Source organism: Hyperolius riggenbachi, chromosome 4 (genome assembly GCF_040937935.1).
Source record: "Hyperolius riggenbachi isolate aHypRig1 chromosome 4, aHypRig1.pri, whole genome shotgun sequence".
NCBI classification, from domain to species: Eukaryota; Metazoa; Chordata; class Amphibia; order Anura; family Hyperoliidae; genus Hyperolius; species Hyperolius riggenbachi.
The window spans coordinates 236,523,951-236,540,571 of record NC_090649.1 but is presented as its reverse complement, the minus strand read 5'-3'; the positions used below and the strand labels follow the sequence as shown (position 1 = coordinate 236,540,571).

Genomic DNA, 16,621 nt, shown 5'->3' with positions numbered 1-16,621 from the left:
CCATCATACACCACATCTACCCATATTTCCGACACAACCTCGGCACTGTAGCAATACTGGTTCCACACTCAGAACACCTGTTTCCTGCAGCCACCCAGTTCACAGAAAGACTTACAGGTGGCCACCACCACTACATAAGGTGGTATCAAACACTATATCCCAAGAAAAAAGCATTTCTTTTCACACATAAAAGCAGTCATGATGGCCCCTGATTAGGAAGGCCAGAAGTGGTCAGGCTGGAGTGGACGCTTTTCCACATCAATCTGCACTAGCACTTTATGTGCAATGTTGTTTATGTGAAGTGATGCAATAGGGTTGTGTTTGCAAGGACCCGCAATGTAAGTGATCTGTGTTCCTGAATGCTTGTATGTGTGCAAACAAATGCTTTATACTTAGAATACAGTATCTGATACCACCTTATTTCTATGTGTTAGTGGCCACATGTAAGTGCTTATGTGCACTGGAAGGCTGCAGGAAACAGATGTTCTGAGTGTGGAATACTGAAGCTATTACTGAAGCTATTGATTGATACAGCGTTGAGGTTGTGTTGGAAATGTGTGTGTGGATTAGGGGCCTCTGGTAGTGTTTTATTCTTAAGATCCATCTCTGTGGTTGAGAGCACCTGTATTATCCAGCATTACTGTCTACATCTACACATAACCATTACACATGACACTATCCTCCCAAGAAACATTTACCCAAGTACAATCACTTAAACTGCCTGTGCCAAAAAAATGTATTGTGCCAATGCTGATTTTCTCTGGACTATCTAATGGCTGACATACTATATTTTTCCACTGTAAGATTAAACAAGTACAATGGGCGAGTATGTATGTACACTGGCGAATGCTATAATAATGCAAGGTTAGTAGCCAAAGGTTCAAATAATATTTTATTCTTTCCTGTATTTAAATGGAAACAACAAAAGTGCTTCTGGCAGTATATTCATGTCAGTACCTACCATCAGGGGAGGCTTTGAGTGTTTATCATATTTACAGTAAGTTGTTTCTCAAACTAGTTTGGTGAAGTCCCGTTTATAATTTTTACATTACAATTAACTGGAGCACCTGGAGAAAATGAAAGTAGCATTTAAACTATTGTTTTTTTGCTGGTCTGTTTACACAAACCTGCAGTTGGCCAAACTGGCTTGACAAACATCCAGACCTTGATCCACAACTGAACTACAAAATGCAAATCAAAAATCAATGGTACCTGTACAGCCTAAATTTCAGGATTGTGTCCAAAATTATGATTTCAGATTTCCTAAACTTGAACACTGTTTACATATATCCATACATAATTACACCATTTCTAACTGAGGCCAATACATTTCTATGCACAGTGTTCACCCAATGCTTTAAAATATCAATACTGTTGAGTTAGAACTACTGCAACTGGATATAGTCAAAAACAACGTAGATAGAAGATATTTGTGAAATCTTTCCACATAAATCAAATAGGTAAACAGGTATGATGCCTAGTTAATGAATACCTGCTCTTAAATGACCTACAACATCCGCAAGACTTCCTTTCTTTACTTTGGTGATGAAGGCACCGAGGCGTCCCGTTTCAGTCATTTTACCTCCAACCACCTAAATATGTAAATAAAATCAGTTATTATAAAGAAGACATATTACAAACAACATTAAAAATACACCAACCAGCAACAGCAGTAAACCCACCTGTGAGTGAAGTGAACAATATTGGGACAGATTTATCAAAAACAGTACAAAAAACTGGATTAGAAGCAGAGGTCCACATCAATTCCTATATTTCTGTGCCTGTGTTGGATGAGATCTGCACCAATTCTCCCAATAGTTTTGACAAATCTGCCCCAAAGTTTATCTTATTACAGTATGTGGTAGTCTATACCTATTAAATATGGTCCAAAATATGAAAACTGAAGAACCAGTGGTGAGGGCCATGAGCACCCAAAGCGTGCAGCATGCAAGCTTCTTATCACCTGACATTGTTCAGGAGCAAATTCAATAGCCGGCTCAATTTGATTGATGCCGCAGGCGAATAATAAGCCAATTGCCTGTGCATTGCTTGTAGCTCTTGGGCAATGGGGAGCAAGATATTGTGCAATGGGCTACACTGCAAGCTTCACCTGATGTTCAACGCTACATGCCAGGCGATAAGAATTTTTCACCTTCTCTAATTAAACTGGAGGGAACTGGATGTAGGCTACAGCTAAGAAAAGAAGGGTAACACTGGTGGATAGTCATTTTGTCACATGAAATGTTATGGTTGTTCTAAACATATTTTTTTCACATTGAGTGCAGTATAAAATAAAATCATACTACACACCAGGAGCAAAATAACTGTACTATACTACCGATATATTAGCTCACAAAAATATATGATCCATGCTGTCAACATGAAAAACTTGAGACTCATATGGGTACATACATATTACTTTTGCAAACGAGTCAGTATGAAAACAAAAATGTAATATTTGTGGAGCGTTGAAAATTATTACAGCTTGCTCTCTTTCAACTGGAACACACCATACTGTTGTTATTATTATTGCTATTTTACAGTAGAAACAGTAGTAATAATACTAATATTATACACAGGCTCTTGAAAAAAGTGTTGAGTAAACATAAGCTACTCATGTATTTAAACATCACCTAAAGTAAGAGGAATATGGAAGCTGAGATTTTTCATTTCCTTTTAAACAATTCCAATTGATTGGCACTCCTGCCAATCTTTCATGCATCAGTAGTATCTAAAGCACCGACTTGAAACAAGCATGCTGCAAAGCCAGTGAAACTACAGTAAAACATCTGACCTGCATGCTTGTTCAGAGTCTATAGTAACAGTATTATAGGTAGAGAGCAATTTGCATTGTTTAAAAAGAAATAAATATGGCAGCCACCAAATCCCTCTCATTTCAGGTGTCCTTTAAAAAATATTTTCCCTGGATTTGCAATGCTACTGTTAAAGGGAACCTAAACTGAGAAGGATATGGATTATTCCTTTTAAAATAATACCAGTTGCCTGACTCTCCTGCTGATCCTGTGTCTTTAATACTTTTAACCACAGCCCCTCAACAAGCATGCAGAACAGATGCTCTGACTGAAGTCAGACTGGATTAGCTGCATGCTTGTTTCAGGTGTGTGATTCAGCCACTACTGCAGCCAAAGAGATCAGAAGGACTGCCAGGCAACTGGTATTGTTTACAAGGAACATCCACATCCCTCTCAGTTAAGGTTCTCTTTAAGTTTAAACTATAATTAAGTCAACTGATCAAACTGCAGGAGAGTCTTTCAAAAGCATTTGAAGGAACATAGTATATCTTTATGCAGGGTTGTATGAGATGCAGCGAGTCTGTGAACAGTCACTTCTTGGACTTTTGATAGGGCTTTTTCACTGAAACGTTTACAGCACTCGGTGATAAACACATTGTGACATATGAAATAGATCAAAAAGGGTTTTTAGCTAAGAGGAACTATACGGACAGGGAAATAAACAAAATATACAGTAAACACTCTTTGAAAAATTATATTTAAACATTTTAACATTGAATAAAGCGTAACGAACTTACGTAATATTTAGAATGAAAATAAAAAATGTGGAAGATTTCAAAGTGTTGTGCTTACTTTCAGTCCTAGAAGTGCTCCTGATTCTTTTGGCATACTTGTTCTTTTATTTAGAATAACACGTCCAATTAAACGATCACCCTCCTTTGATGGCTGCCAGGTTACTGGATGCTGGGCAAGAATATGACAAGCAAACACTGAATGCACTGTGTTCTTTTCTTTTACTTAACATGTTTAATGAGGATTTTATTTGATAGCACATATAACACTGAGATGGATTGAATGAAAAAGACCTCTAGATTAACCATACATGGAAAGCTACATTTTACTCTTTCCTAGTATGCCTGCTGATAAAGGTAATTGACAAGGAAAAGTATTCTTGACAACAACAACGAAAGAAACACTTTCTCTTTATCAGTGACAAGATTTTTCAAAAGCATAACTCATCATGATACAATTTATTGTGTACCTTAAAAGATGTTGCATGTAAATAGCTGTGTGCTCTAACAATTTGTAAGTATACAGGATTCAAGTCTGACGAAGGCAGCACAGCCAAAAGCTTACTCCCAATTCTTTTACGTTAGCCAAGAAATGGTAACATCCTGATTAAAAACTTCCTGTTTTTACTGATGGCTATTGTTACTACTATGCTGAAAGATTTTTCAAGCAAGAAACAAAAAGTTTATAAAGTATCATGATAGGGCATTGGAGAAAAACTTTGATTAGACAGATTTCTATCAACATACTGAAAAAATATATTTATCCAACATTTGTGATTTATTGACTCAATTTTACACCACTGCAAAAAAGATGAGAGGTCTTATTTGTCGCCCTTTCCTTTTGAATAGCATCATAAACCCTTGCCTCAGTTACCAGTCACCTAACTAGACCAGGGGTTGGCTGTAAATAGCTTGTTCATTCCAGCAGTGAGCATGATGCTTTGGGAGAAGGAAGAATGCCATTTCTACCTTCCTACAAGGCATCCATTTGTGCGGACAGCCATAGTGAGCTGGTAACTAGAGGTAAGGGGGCTCTCATCACTTGTTACCAACTGCTATGGCTTGGGGGAGTAAAGGATAGTATACCTCAGCCATAAATCATACACATTTGTATTGTTTATTTCCCTATGTAGTTTCCAACTGCCGCTTCTTCCACACTGCAGATGCAAGAGTACATGTACATATATATGTACATATATAGTCATTAATGGGTAAATAACTTCAGCTTGCATGAAAAGTGTATGCAGCTTGGGACTGGGCCAATCCAATGCACCTTCTGACAACTTTGACTGGCTTAATTCCAAGCTGCATACAATTCACATGAAATTTGTATGAAAGTCAGAATTAATTGCACCTTATTGGCCACCCCTAACGTTCACCACATTAAGCAAAATAAATATTGCAGAGGCTGCTGGCTGTTGCGGCAAAGAATAAAAAAATCCTCAACAGATATGTTGTCTTTGATGGTCGACCACCTCTGAGTAATGAGTCTTGAATCTCCTCCATTTGTACACCGTCTGTCAGACTATTAATTTGTGAAGTCCAAATTCCTTACAGATGGCCTTGTAACCTTTTCGAGCTTTATAGGGGTCCTATACAATACACATCCACAAATACAAGTACTGTATATATGATTAGGTTTTACTGGACCTCGTTTCCCTAAATAAAAACAGTTTCTTAATTGCACCTGATTGCCATCCCATTAATTGAAATCATCAGGCTCTGATTTCACTACCCAGTTGCCAGGCCGCGCATGCGCAATGGACCCCGACTGGAGCCACTGGAGTCCTAATACCGGGAGACATTACAGATGAACGGAGCAGCCGGAGAAGATGGTGAGGGAGGCAATGGTGTCCATGGGGCTGGAGGAAGCCCCAGGTAAGTATCAATTCTTTACCCCGCCCCCCCCCCCTTCCTCTCAGGTACACTTTAAGGAATTCAGATGTTTTAGGTCCTATTCAGATAAAATATAGAACATTTTACAAACATTCCAAGCACCACTATGCGATGACAAGCTACAAAATCAGAGAATATCTTCAGTGAAAAATGCATATCTATATTTTCAAAAGCTTTAGAGATTTAAGTAGATGCAATAAGGCAAAAGATCAGCTTCTGAGCATCAACAGTATATTGGTCAGTGAAGCCACTCAAACCATAATAAGACCAACAAGGAGGCTGAAAAGTTACTGGTGGATACAGATATAACACCAGAGAATATGTTGGCTCTTTATAAGCCTAGAGCTGGGTCAATCAAAACCAGCAGACAAGGTATCTGACTAGTGACCATCCCAGTTCCAAGCTGCATACACTCTACATAATGTATGTTCTCCTGACATCTTTACCAACAGTAAATTTGCACCTAATTCTCAATTAAGATTGCTCAGTTTAGATAATTGCTCAGGTTTATTTCATGGGCACTGCCTAACAAGAAGTGATATTCTGTAGTTTGATTTGTCAGTAATAAACACACTACTTCCTGAGTGACAAAATACTATGAGAACCACCTCTTTTATTTCAACAGAATTTAATGAGGACCCTTTCTGTATGGGCAGACAGCAACTGCAAACTGGTGAACTTCTCTCTGTTCTTCCCCACTGCTAACCAATCAAAATCCTGTTTAGAGCTAAGCAGTGATCATCACTGGAGGCAATACTTCAGGCAGTGAAACTGTTGTGGTAAGGCAGCCCAGTAACCAGGAAGATGATTTCCAATGGAAATCTACATATCTCATAGTGAGTTTAAAAAATGGAGAGTTTACCGAGGCAACCACTAAATGTTCATTAGCAACTCGAGAGGTTTGAAATCAACAAAGTCTCACTAGATCTGAAAAGTGTTGTATCATGCATTTAGTTGACATTGCAGAAAACAGCAAGGTGGATTAATGAAATGTGTTGAATGTGTGCATTACTTAGCAAACCTTCTGGGAAATAACACCTTCTGTTGCTTACCGAGCCAAGAGGGGATGTGTCTCTAGTGTGCCATGTGGCAGGATCCAACCAATAGTAGTCTAAGTCACCTGTAACAATATAAGACATTATAATGTAAAAAATTAATGATGTATTCTGAATTAGAAAATATCATTATGAACACTGTGACTTATTTATTATATATTATACATCTTGTTTTATTTGCAGTTTACAGTACAGTACATTTTTATAAGATACTTAGCTTTGCAAGTGGTATGTAGAAGCAAACATTTCATGAGTAAGTGGAAACTTCTGACTTAAATCTTTAATAGCCGCCAAGCAGCAAACAAACCTACGGTTCCTTTGATGAAGTACCTTTGATGAAGTATGGATCCAACCATTCCACACCATTACATAATTGTAATTTTGGCAGGCTACAGATGAACAGGACAGCCTACTGGCGGTAGATCAAGGCACAATCAACAGAAAACCTTAACCTGTTTCTCATGCAACCTGCGATGTCAGCACTCTGCTCAGTAGCCTCTTTACTCCTTTCAGTCTACCTGGCAAGTCCTCTGATATTTTCTTTCCTCCCTTTATCTCCAACTCACACAAAGTCCTAGTCTTATGCTAGGTACACACCACACAATTTTCTGGCAGATTTACCTGCCAGATCGATTATTTCCAGTGGCTGGATAGTGGAATGGTTAAGGGCTCTGCCTCTGACACAGGAGACCTGGGTTCGAATCTCAGCTCTGCCTGTTCAGTAAGCCAGCACCTATTTAGTAGGAGACCTTGAGCAAGGCTCCCTAACACTGCTACTGCCTATAGAGCGCGTCCTAGTGGCTGCAGCTCTGGCGCTTTGAGTCCGCCAGGATAAAAGCGCAATATAAATGTTCTGTGTTTTTTTGTTTTTTGTGTATTTCCAACATGTCCAATCTGAATTTCGAGCGATTTTACAATAGTTTTTTTAATCTTTTTATTCTTTTTTTTTTCAGTTTCGTTCCATGAAAATCGATCAAAAGACAATCGAAAAAATGATTAAAAAAAGAATCCGAAAATTGGAAATTCAGATCCGACATGTTGGAAATAATCAATCTGGCAGGTAAATGTGCCAGAAAATTGTATGGTGTGTACCTAGCATTACATTCTAAACCTAGTCCCTCCACATATGTTCTAATTAACCATGTTCTAAGCCCCCTCCTGTATTAAGCTATAATTATTGATTTGAGATTCTCCATCAAATTTTAGTTGACTAATGGTGGCCACTAATAATCCAATCATTCTCTCCAATCGTATCATTTCTATGTAATATAAGGGAGCTGCTGAAACGATCCATTTAATATGTTCACTCAATTTAACTTATACTATATAGATTTGGTAAAATTGGATGAAAAAGATCACTAGTGACCACCTTAAATAACATGACACAATGAGAGTATTCGCTCACCGTAGAATTATAGATTTTGGAAACCCTATGCTTTAATTGCAGTAACATGCATTTACTCAAAGCAACATCTTTGCTCTTTTTTTTTACCCCAAGACATTTGCCACAATAGGTACTTGTCACTGCTGGGTAATTAATACCGAATCTCCATTTCAATAAAGTCATGTACAAACATGCCTTCTTCAGTTCAAGAGTGTAAAATGCATGTCCAGATCCCGATGAGGCTGTGGAGCAACATAGATACAAGGCAGATCATTCTGTGTTTACACTTCCCCACAGTCTCATTGGTGTCTGGGCATGTCTATTACATTCTTACACTGAAAAATGCAGAGATTTTGTATTAAGTATACAGCAGTGGATTGTATGAATCTGCTACTTGTCCCAGAGTGTGCAGCGACTATGGGTATGTTACAAAAGCCTGTTCCTCACCCATGGATGTATTGCATACATGGTTATATTTCCGACTAGCAGATATTCCTCACCACTATGTTGCAGAGACTTGCAGCCACCCAGTGCACAATATACTGATCGGTAACCATCACCACATTACTCAAATACAAAGGGTCAGATCTCTGATCCACAAAATGAAATCCAATTTATATAAAACCAGTTAAAACCTGGTTGGGATTTGGAGAAATTGGCAATTATATATTTCCAATTACTATATATTTGCACTTAGCATTTTATGTGCACTATTGTTTAAGACTTGTTTATGCAGCAGGGTCCTGTTTGCAAGGACCCACAATGGGCGTACTAGTTTCTGGACTGGTGTGTCTGGGAATTGTACTGGTTACAGGCACCACCTTTGAGATAGGATACCAGGGTTTGAATGGAGCCAGTACCTATGCAGTAAAAAAATCAATTGGCAATTGGTGATCTACTGAGCATGCCCTTACTGGCTACAGTTTTCAAAAGTGTTACATATGACAAGAGAAAAGTGCTGTACAAGTGTCATATCATTTTATAAATTCTGGATGGGTATTATGGATCACATCTACAATGTTCTCCAGCTCTGGAGAGAAGTTGTAAATTAGCACTATTATAGGTTTCATGCAAAACCACTCAAACATAATTTTACATACGTATGATATGTTGTTCATTTATTGTTAAAGCACTCTACTATACCACGTTCTACTCCAAAGTAAATATTCATCATTTGTATTTTTCATTCTACTTTTCTGCCTTTTCGCCTTTAAAAATAGGGCAAACAACTTTTCCTTTTCCTTCTTTTATTGAAAAAAGCTAAATCTTACATTACATTATAGTGATTAGCAAGAATATAAAAACTTCCCTTCACTCAAAAAGGGAAAAGTTGAGCCAATTAAAGATAACAGCTGTTGATCAATTGGCCAAGTTGTTAATCAATCAGTAGCTAGAGGCCTTGCCAGGCTAAATTTACTACCTAAGTCAAGGGAAAAAAAAATAAGTTAAAAACTATAAAGCAAAAAAGGTGAAAAATCCATTACAAATCAGAAAGAACTATGTCAATGTTTGAGAACAATATCAACCAAAATAAAAGCTGCAAATCCCACTGACGTACCATAAAAGGATAAAAAGAAAAATAAATAAGAGGATTGTTATTAAAAAAAAGTCAATAAAAGAATAGACAATGGCAAGAATTGTACTGCAGTGGTATACAGAATGACAGATATAATAACACATTTATAAATGCATCACAGTAACCAACTATGAGTATGATTTTAATACAAATACATACCGTGAAGAGCAAAAGAACCACAAGATTTACACTCATGAGTTGTTAAAGCTGAAGATAATTTTTTTTGACTTCACTATTGCGGTTAAAGAGGAACTCCAGTGAAAATCATGCAATAAAAAGTGCTTAATTTTTACAATAATTATGTATAAATGATTTAATCAGTGTTTGATCATTGTAAAATATTTTTTTCTCCGATTTACATTCAGACATTTATCACATGGTGACATTTTTACTGCTGGCTGGTGATGTCACTGGAAAGAAATGCTGCATGCATTTTTAGCAGTTGGAAACAGCTGTTATTTCCCACAATGCAACAATGCTCCCACAGTGTGATGTTAGGACCTCAGAGCTGTGAGGCACTGACATCACACTGTGTGAGGGGTTCACCACAAAAATCAGTCATACAGAGCCGCCGGATGATCCGTTTGAGAAAAGGAATATATTTCTCATGGGAAAGGGGGTGTCAGCTACTGATTGGGATGAAGCTCATTTCTTGGTTACTTAAGGGTTGGGTAGGAGGCGCCCGGTCTGGGAAATATCACAATATGGGGTACGTATAACACTGTAGTGGTTGGTTAGTCCAATCACTAAAACATATGAAATAAAAAAAATTATAAAATTGTCCTACCTCACAGGTGTTTGGCAGGACATAAAGGCTCATAGGAGTCACGATAAAATATTCCTGATTTTTTATTTTTACAAATGGTGCACTTCGACAACGCGTTTCTCGGCCAAAAGCCGCTTCTTCAGGTCAATAAAAGTGCCTTTAAAAACAAATGGCGATTCTCAGATGACATTATCACAGCATATATATAAAAGTATTATAATACACCTTCAGTGAAACAACAGATCTATCCAGACTGTAATAACAATAATAAAACAGTTACCCTAGGTATTACATATGATATATCCATCAATAAAAAAGATAGATACATAGCATCCTTAAAAAAAATAAATAAATAAATAAAAAAAAAAAAAAAAAAAAAAAAAAAAAAATCTTACAACACTGTAAGCCCCCTAGTATCTATATATTTCTTTTTTTATAACCGATTGAGATGATACCAATACGCTTTTGTATCACAGAGTATGTGTATATGCAAGTGTGTGTGCAAACACACACATATATATCTTAGCTGATTACTATATTATAAAAGGTGGAAGGGAGCTCTGGTATAGTACATAATATTTAGAAAGATATGTCATATGTGTGTGGGGGAAGGGGGGGTGTTCTTTTGGGGGGGGGACCTAACTCCTGTAGGTGTGTCCTTAGGGGGGCTCCCAAAGTTTGGGCAGGTAGATATATGACCAGTGTAGGGCTCTGGTCCAATAGTTATATACGTGTGGCGGGGCAAGATTGCAAGGCCCGCTGCATCCACCTTAGATGTAGTTAGGGGGAGGAGGAAAAAGTATGTTAATGGAGAGCCGGATGTATATGTATTTTTTTAAATCTCCGTATGGAGATGCATATAGGACTAGTAAGTGTTAAGTGTGCAGCACCAAAGGATAAGGACAATGGAGGTCATACCTGTTAGTTGCATAGATAACGTATCCGGGCGCCAAGGAAGCGCCATGGTCCGGACGGTGGGTTAATAAAGTTTTCCTTCTCTCAGTGGAGGCGTGAGCACGCGCGGTGACGTCACTACGCCCCGTGCGTGCTGTTACTACGGTGGCCTGTGAGTCCTGGGATGCTGCGATGGTACAGCAGACATCTTGGTGGAGGCTCCCTCTGGGCTGACTGCAGCGGCCATGTTGGATGTGGCAGCCAGCCGAGGTGTATTAGCCTCAGGAAAGGATATGTAACAGTTTGGTGGAAAAATGTGTAAATTAATAATAAAAGATATATAATAAATGTATATAAAGAATTTTTTACTTAATTAAAATGAAAGATAATAATAAAAAAATATAAAAGGAAGCACCTTTAGAATAAATGAAGTAGTCCTGTTGTTGTGGGTATATACCACGTAAGAGAGCTTATCCTATTGTCTGTTAAGGGCTGCAGCTGCCCTTTACTGGTAAACCAGGATATGAAAGAATGGATTCTTACTGAACACGAAGACCTAGTTGGGGTGTATATCGCCCCATATAAGAGGGGACCTGGAGTGTAGAAATAACTCTGTGGGCCACCCTTTGTGTCCCTGAGAAGTTTGTCTGTACTAGATCGAAGCCCAATGTAATTAATTTGTATGTTGTTTGATATTGACATTTTAAAACATATGCTGGTACATACAGATTGTATACAACACTACACAATATAGAATAAACCATACAAATAAGGGTACATAGTCACGAGATAGCCTTGAAGTCTATGCATGGAAATTTCTAGAGTCTAGTTAAACAACTAAATGGAGAAAGATCAAATCCAGAAACCATTTCAAAACAGTGGACTCTAACTCATATATTGACTTTCACAGCTGCCACCATAAGCCATGGAAGACAAACATTCCATATGGACAGTTCCTGAGGATTAGAAAGAATTGTACAGATATTGCAACGTTTAACGACCAAGCACAAACCCTAACTGAAAAATTCAAAGAGAAACATTTTCCAAAAAAACTTGTCAATGAAGCAAAAAGAAAAGCGAGGACAGCAAATAGAGAAAAAATACTGAGGGGACCACGAAGACCACAGAAACAGAAAATGGAGAACAGCGAAGTGGAACCAAGCTTCATTACACGATACTCTAACAATCATGGATCAATAAGAAAGATCCTGAACAAACATTGGCCCCTACTGATGAACGATCCATTCCTGAGAACAAATCTTAACAGTAAACCAAAACAAGTGTTTCGCCGTGCCAGAACTCTGAAAAATTTACTAGCCCCGAGTAGAATAAAACAGGACGACACCATAGTGCAAGCCGGAACAGACACTGAAAAGGGAAGCAAACCGTGCAAGAAATCACGGTGCCTATGTTGTCCGCTACTCCAAACAGATCAGAAAAACTTTACATCATCTGTAACCAACACTATATTTACGATCCAGAGTGCAGTCGACTGCTCAAGTGACTTTATCATATACTTGATTACATGCCCCTGTGGACTCCAATATGTAGGCCGCACAACCCAAACCCTCAGGTCGCGATGGGGACAACATAAAAGGAATATCCAAAAAGGTTTTCTAAAGCACGGTCTTTCACGACACTACACGTTTACCCATAATCAATCCATAGACGGAACTACAGTCTGCCCAATTGAACAAATAGGGAAAAATACCCCGAACAGACACGGTGTACTAAAGGCAAGAGAGATGTATTGGATATTCCAGCTTAGCACACTGCAACCAGAAGGCCTCAACATATGTCTGGAACATAATCTGTGATAAAAAAACTATAAGATTGAGTACTCATAGCATAGACCCCTATCTACAACCCAGAATGTATCTCTAAGTTGGGTCAGTTATCAAAATCATATAGGGACCATGCCAATGATCACTTACAGACACCATATACCTTACACACATGCCATCCCCGCGCCACCGTAGTCCCTTACCTTTCCCTTTCTTTTCTTCCCCCCCCCCTCCCCCCAATATACACAATTACACCGATCTCCAGACCTACTAACCTCCCTCTATTGAGACCATCAGCAGTTTCAATCTCCATTTAGTTGTTTAACTAGACTCTAGAAATTTCCATGCATAGACTTCAAGGCTATCTCGTGACTATGTACCCTTATTTGTATGGTTTATTCTATATTGTGTAGTGTTGTATACAATCTGTATGTACCAGCATATGTTTTAAAATGTCAATATCAAACAACATACAAATTAATTACATTGGGCTTCGATCTAGTACAGACAAACTTCTCAGGGACACAAAGGGTGGCCCACAGAGTTATTTCTACACTCCAGGTCCCCTCTTATATGGGGCGATATACACCCCAACTAGGTCTTCGTGTTCAGTAAGAATCCATTCTTTCATATCCTGGTTTACCAGTAAAGGGCAGCTGCAGCCCCTTAACAGACAATAGGATAAGCTCTCTTACGTGGTATATACCCACAACAACAGGACTACTTCATTTATTCTAAAGGTGCTTCCTTTTATATTTTTTTATTATTATCTTTCATTTTAATTAAGTAAAAAATTCTTTATATACATTTATTATATATCTTTTATTATTAATTTACACATTTTTCCACCAAACTGTTACATATCCTTTCCTGAGGCTAATACACCTCGGCTGGCTGCCACATCCAACATGGCCGCTGCAGTCAGCCCAGAGGGAGCCTCCACCAAGATGTCTGCTGTACCATCGCAGCATCCCAGGACTCACAGGCCACCGTAGTAACAGCACGCACGGGGCGTAGTGACGTCACCGCGCGTGCTCACGCCTCCACTGAGAGAAGGAAAACTTTATTAACCCACCGTCCGGACCATGGCGCTTCCTTGGCGCCCGGATACGTTATCTATGCAACTAACAGGTATGACCTCCATTGTCCTTATCCTTTGGTGCTGCACACTTAACACTTACTAGTCCTATATGCATCTCCATACGGAGATTTAAAAAAATACATATACATCCGGCTCTCCATTAACATACTTTTTCCTCCTCCCCCTAACTACATCTAAGGTGGATGCAGCGGGCCTTGCAATCTTGCCCCGCCACACGTATATAACTATTGGACCAGAGCCCTACACTGGTCATATATCTACCTGCCCAAACTTTGGGAGCCCCCCTAAGGACACACCTACAGGAGTTAGGTCCCCCCCCCAAAAGAACACCCCCCCTTCCCCCACACACATATGACATATCTTTCTAAATATTATGTACTATACCAGAGCTCCCTTCCACCTTTTATAATATAGTAATCAGCTAAGATATATATGTGTGTGTTTGCACACACACTTGCATATACACATACTCTGTGATACAAAAGCGTATTGGTATCATCTCAATCGGTTATAAAAAAAGAAATATATAGATACTAGGGGGCTTACAGTGTTGTAAGATTTTTTTTTTTTTTTTTTTTTTATTATTTATTTATTTATTTTTTTTAAGGATGCTATGTATCTATCTTTTTTATTGATGGATATATCATATGTAATACCTAGGGTAACTGTTTTATTATTGTTATTACAGTCTGGATAGATCTGTTGTTTCACTGAAGGTGTATTATAATACTTTTATATATATGCTGTGATAATGTCATCTGAGAATCGCCATTTGTTTTTAAAGGCACTTTTATTGACCTGAAGAAGCGGCTTTTGGCCGAGAAACGCGTTGTCGAAGTGCACCATTTGTAAAAATAAAAAATCAGGAATATTTTATCGTGACTCCTATGAGCCTTTATGTCCTGCCAAACACCTGTGAGGTAGGACAATTTTATTATTTTTTTTATTTCATATGTTTTAGTGATTGGACTAACCAACCACTACAGTGTTATACGTACCCCATATTGTGATATTTCCTAGACCGGGCGCCTCCTACCCAACCCTTAAGTAATCATATTCCCTCATATATACTATATATTGAGGGTGATTTGAGTCGAGCCGTCCGACCTAAAATCAATTTTTACCAGGAGCAACGACCAGCCAGGAAGCACAAGGCCGAGTGGAGACGGTACTTCTCCACCTGCTAACACAAGTGGTTGCCTTTAACGCAACCCAGACTTGTGAGTATATAACTTCTTCTATCTGCACCTTATCCATATATACTAACGTTATTGCCTTTACATAATTTCTTGGTTACGGTTTCTCTTTAATGGTTCCTAGATGGCTAGGTTTGGTTCCCATGCCTTTGAGCTCAGCACCAACATTCAATATTCAGAGTATTAGTAATGTAATTACTGATACTCAAGTACACCATGCTGTTTTCTGTAGTGTCACTGGCGCATCTTTCCTGGTCATCATCTAACCCTAACAAATACCCTAATCAAAAAAGCTTATTCCCAAACCTAGCCCTTACCTCCCCCCAAAATGAACTGCTTCCTGATGCCAAAACCTACTGGTAGCTTACACCCTTATGTTAACACTTTCCTGATGCTTAACCTCAACTGTCCCATGCAACGTCAACCCCTTTCTGATGCCTTAAAGAGACTCCGTAACGAAAAAAAAGATCCCCTGGGGGGTACTCACCTCTGTAGGGGGAAGCCTCTGGATCCTATCAAGGCTTCCCCCATCCTCCTGTGTCCCACGGTGATCTCGCTGAAGCCCACGGAGTGCACAGCCGACAATTTGTCAAGATGTGCAATATTTACCTTTTCTGGCTCCAGCGGGGGCACTGTTGTGGCTCTCTACTTGGAAATAGGCGGAAATAGCCGATCTCTGTCAGGTCCGCTCTACTGCGCAGATGCAGGAGACTTACGCCTGCGCAGTAGAGTGGACCGACATAGATAGCTTTCCGCCAATCTCCGAGCCGATACTGCGCCTGTGCTGGAGCCAGGGAGGTAAATATTTACATTCCTGCCATTCAGGGAGCTTTATCGCTGCTGCTGTGGGACGCAGGAGGACAGGGGAAGCCTCAATAGGATCCGGAGGCTTCCCCAACCCGAGGTGAGTACCCTCCAGGGGAACCTTATTAAGTTACAGATAACACAACCTTGTTCTGTACGTTATTAATATCTTTTTTGATGCCTAACCCTAAGGGCTCATACACACATCAGACCATAGTCTTTGGAAAATTAAAGATCACAGACCAATTTTACCCCCTTCCATGTAGTATGAGAGCCATACCTACACAGTCTATTCTATTGAGCTTCTCTCACACAACCTAAAATGGGATAACAATACGGCCACTATTGTCAAGAAAGCGCAACAAAGGATGTACCATCTACGGCAGCTGAAAAAGTTTGGCCTACCTCAAAATATAATGGTGCAGTTCTACACTGCAATTATTGAATCCACCATATCATCATCTATGACTGTATGGTTCAGCTCCTGCTCAGCATTAGAAAAGGGGAGGCTGCAGCGCATCATCCGAACAGCGTAAGGGATAATTGGCTGTAGCTTACCTTCCCTGCAGGATCTTTAAGCTAGCAGGTGCAGAAAGAGAGCAACCAAGATTGCCTCTGAC

At 39.1% G+C, this 16,621-nt stretch overlaps 1 protein-coding gene across 18 annotated transcripts in view; it reads right to left on the bottom strand.

The window, feature by feature from the left end:
- Positions 1-16,621, bottom strand: part of RIMS1 (regulating synaptic membrane exocytosis 1) — a 443,920-nt gene that overhangs the window by 246,779 nt on the left and 180,520 nt on the right. For all 18 annotated transcript variants that reach the window (XM_068281486.1, XM_068281464.1, XM_068281474.1 and 15 more), the window contains 3 exons: positions 6,493-6,560; positions 3,606-3,716; positions 1,493-1,592 (listed from right to left, as the gene is read on the bottom strand). In XM_068281486.1, coding sequence (XP_068137587.1) covers positions 1,493-1,592; positions 3,606-3,716; positions 6,493-6,560 — 279 coding nt within the window. The remainder of the gene's footprint in view (positions 1-1,492; positions 1,593-3,605; positions 3,717-6,492; positions 6,561-16,621) is intronic.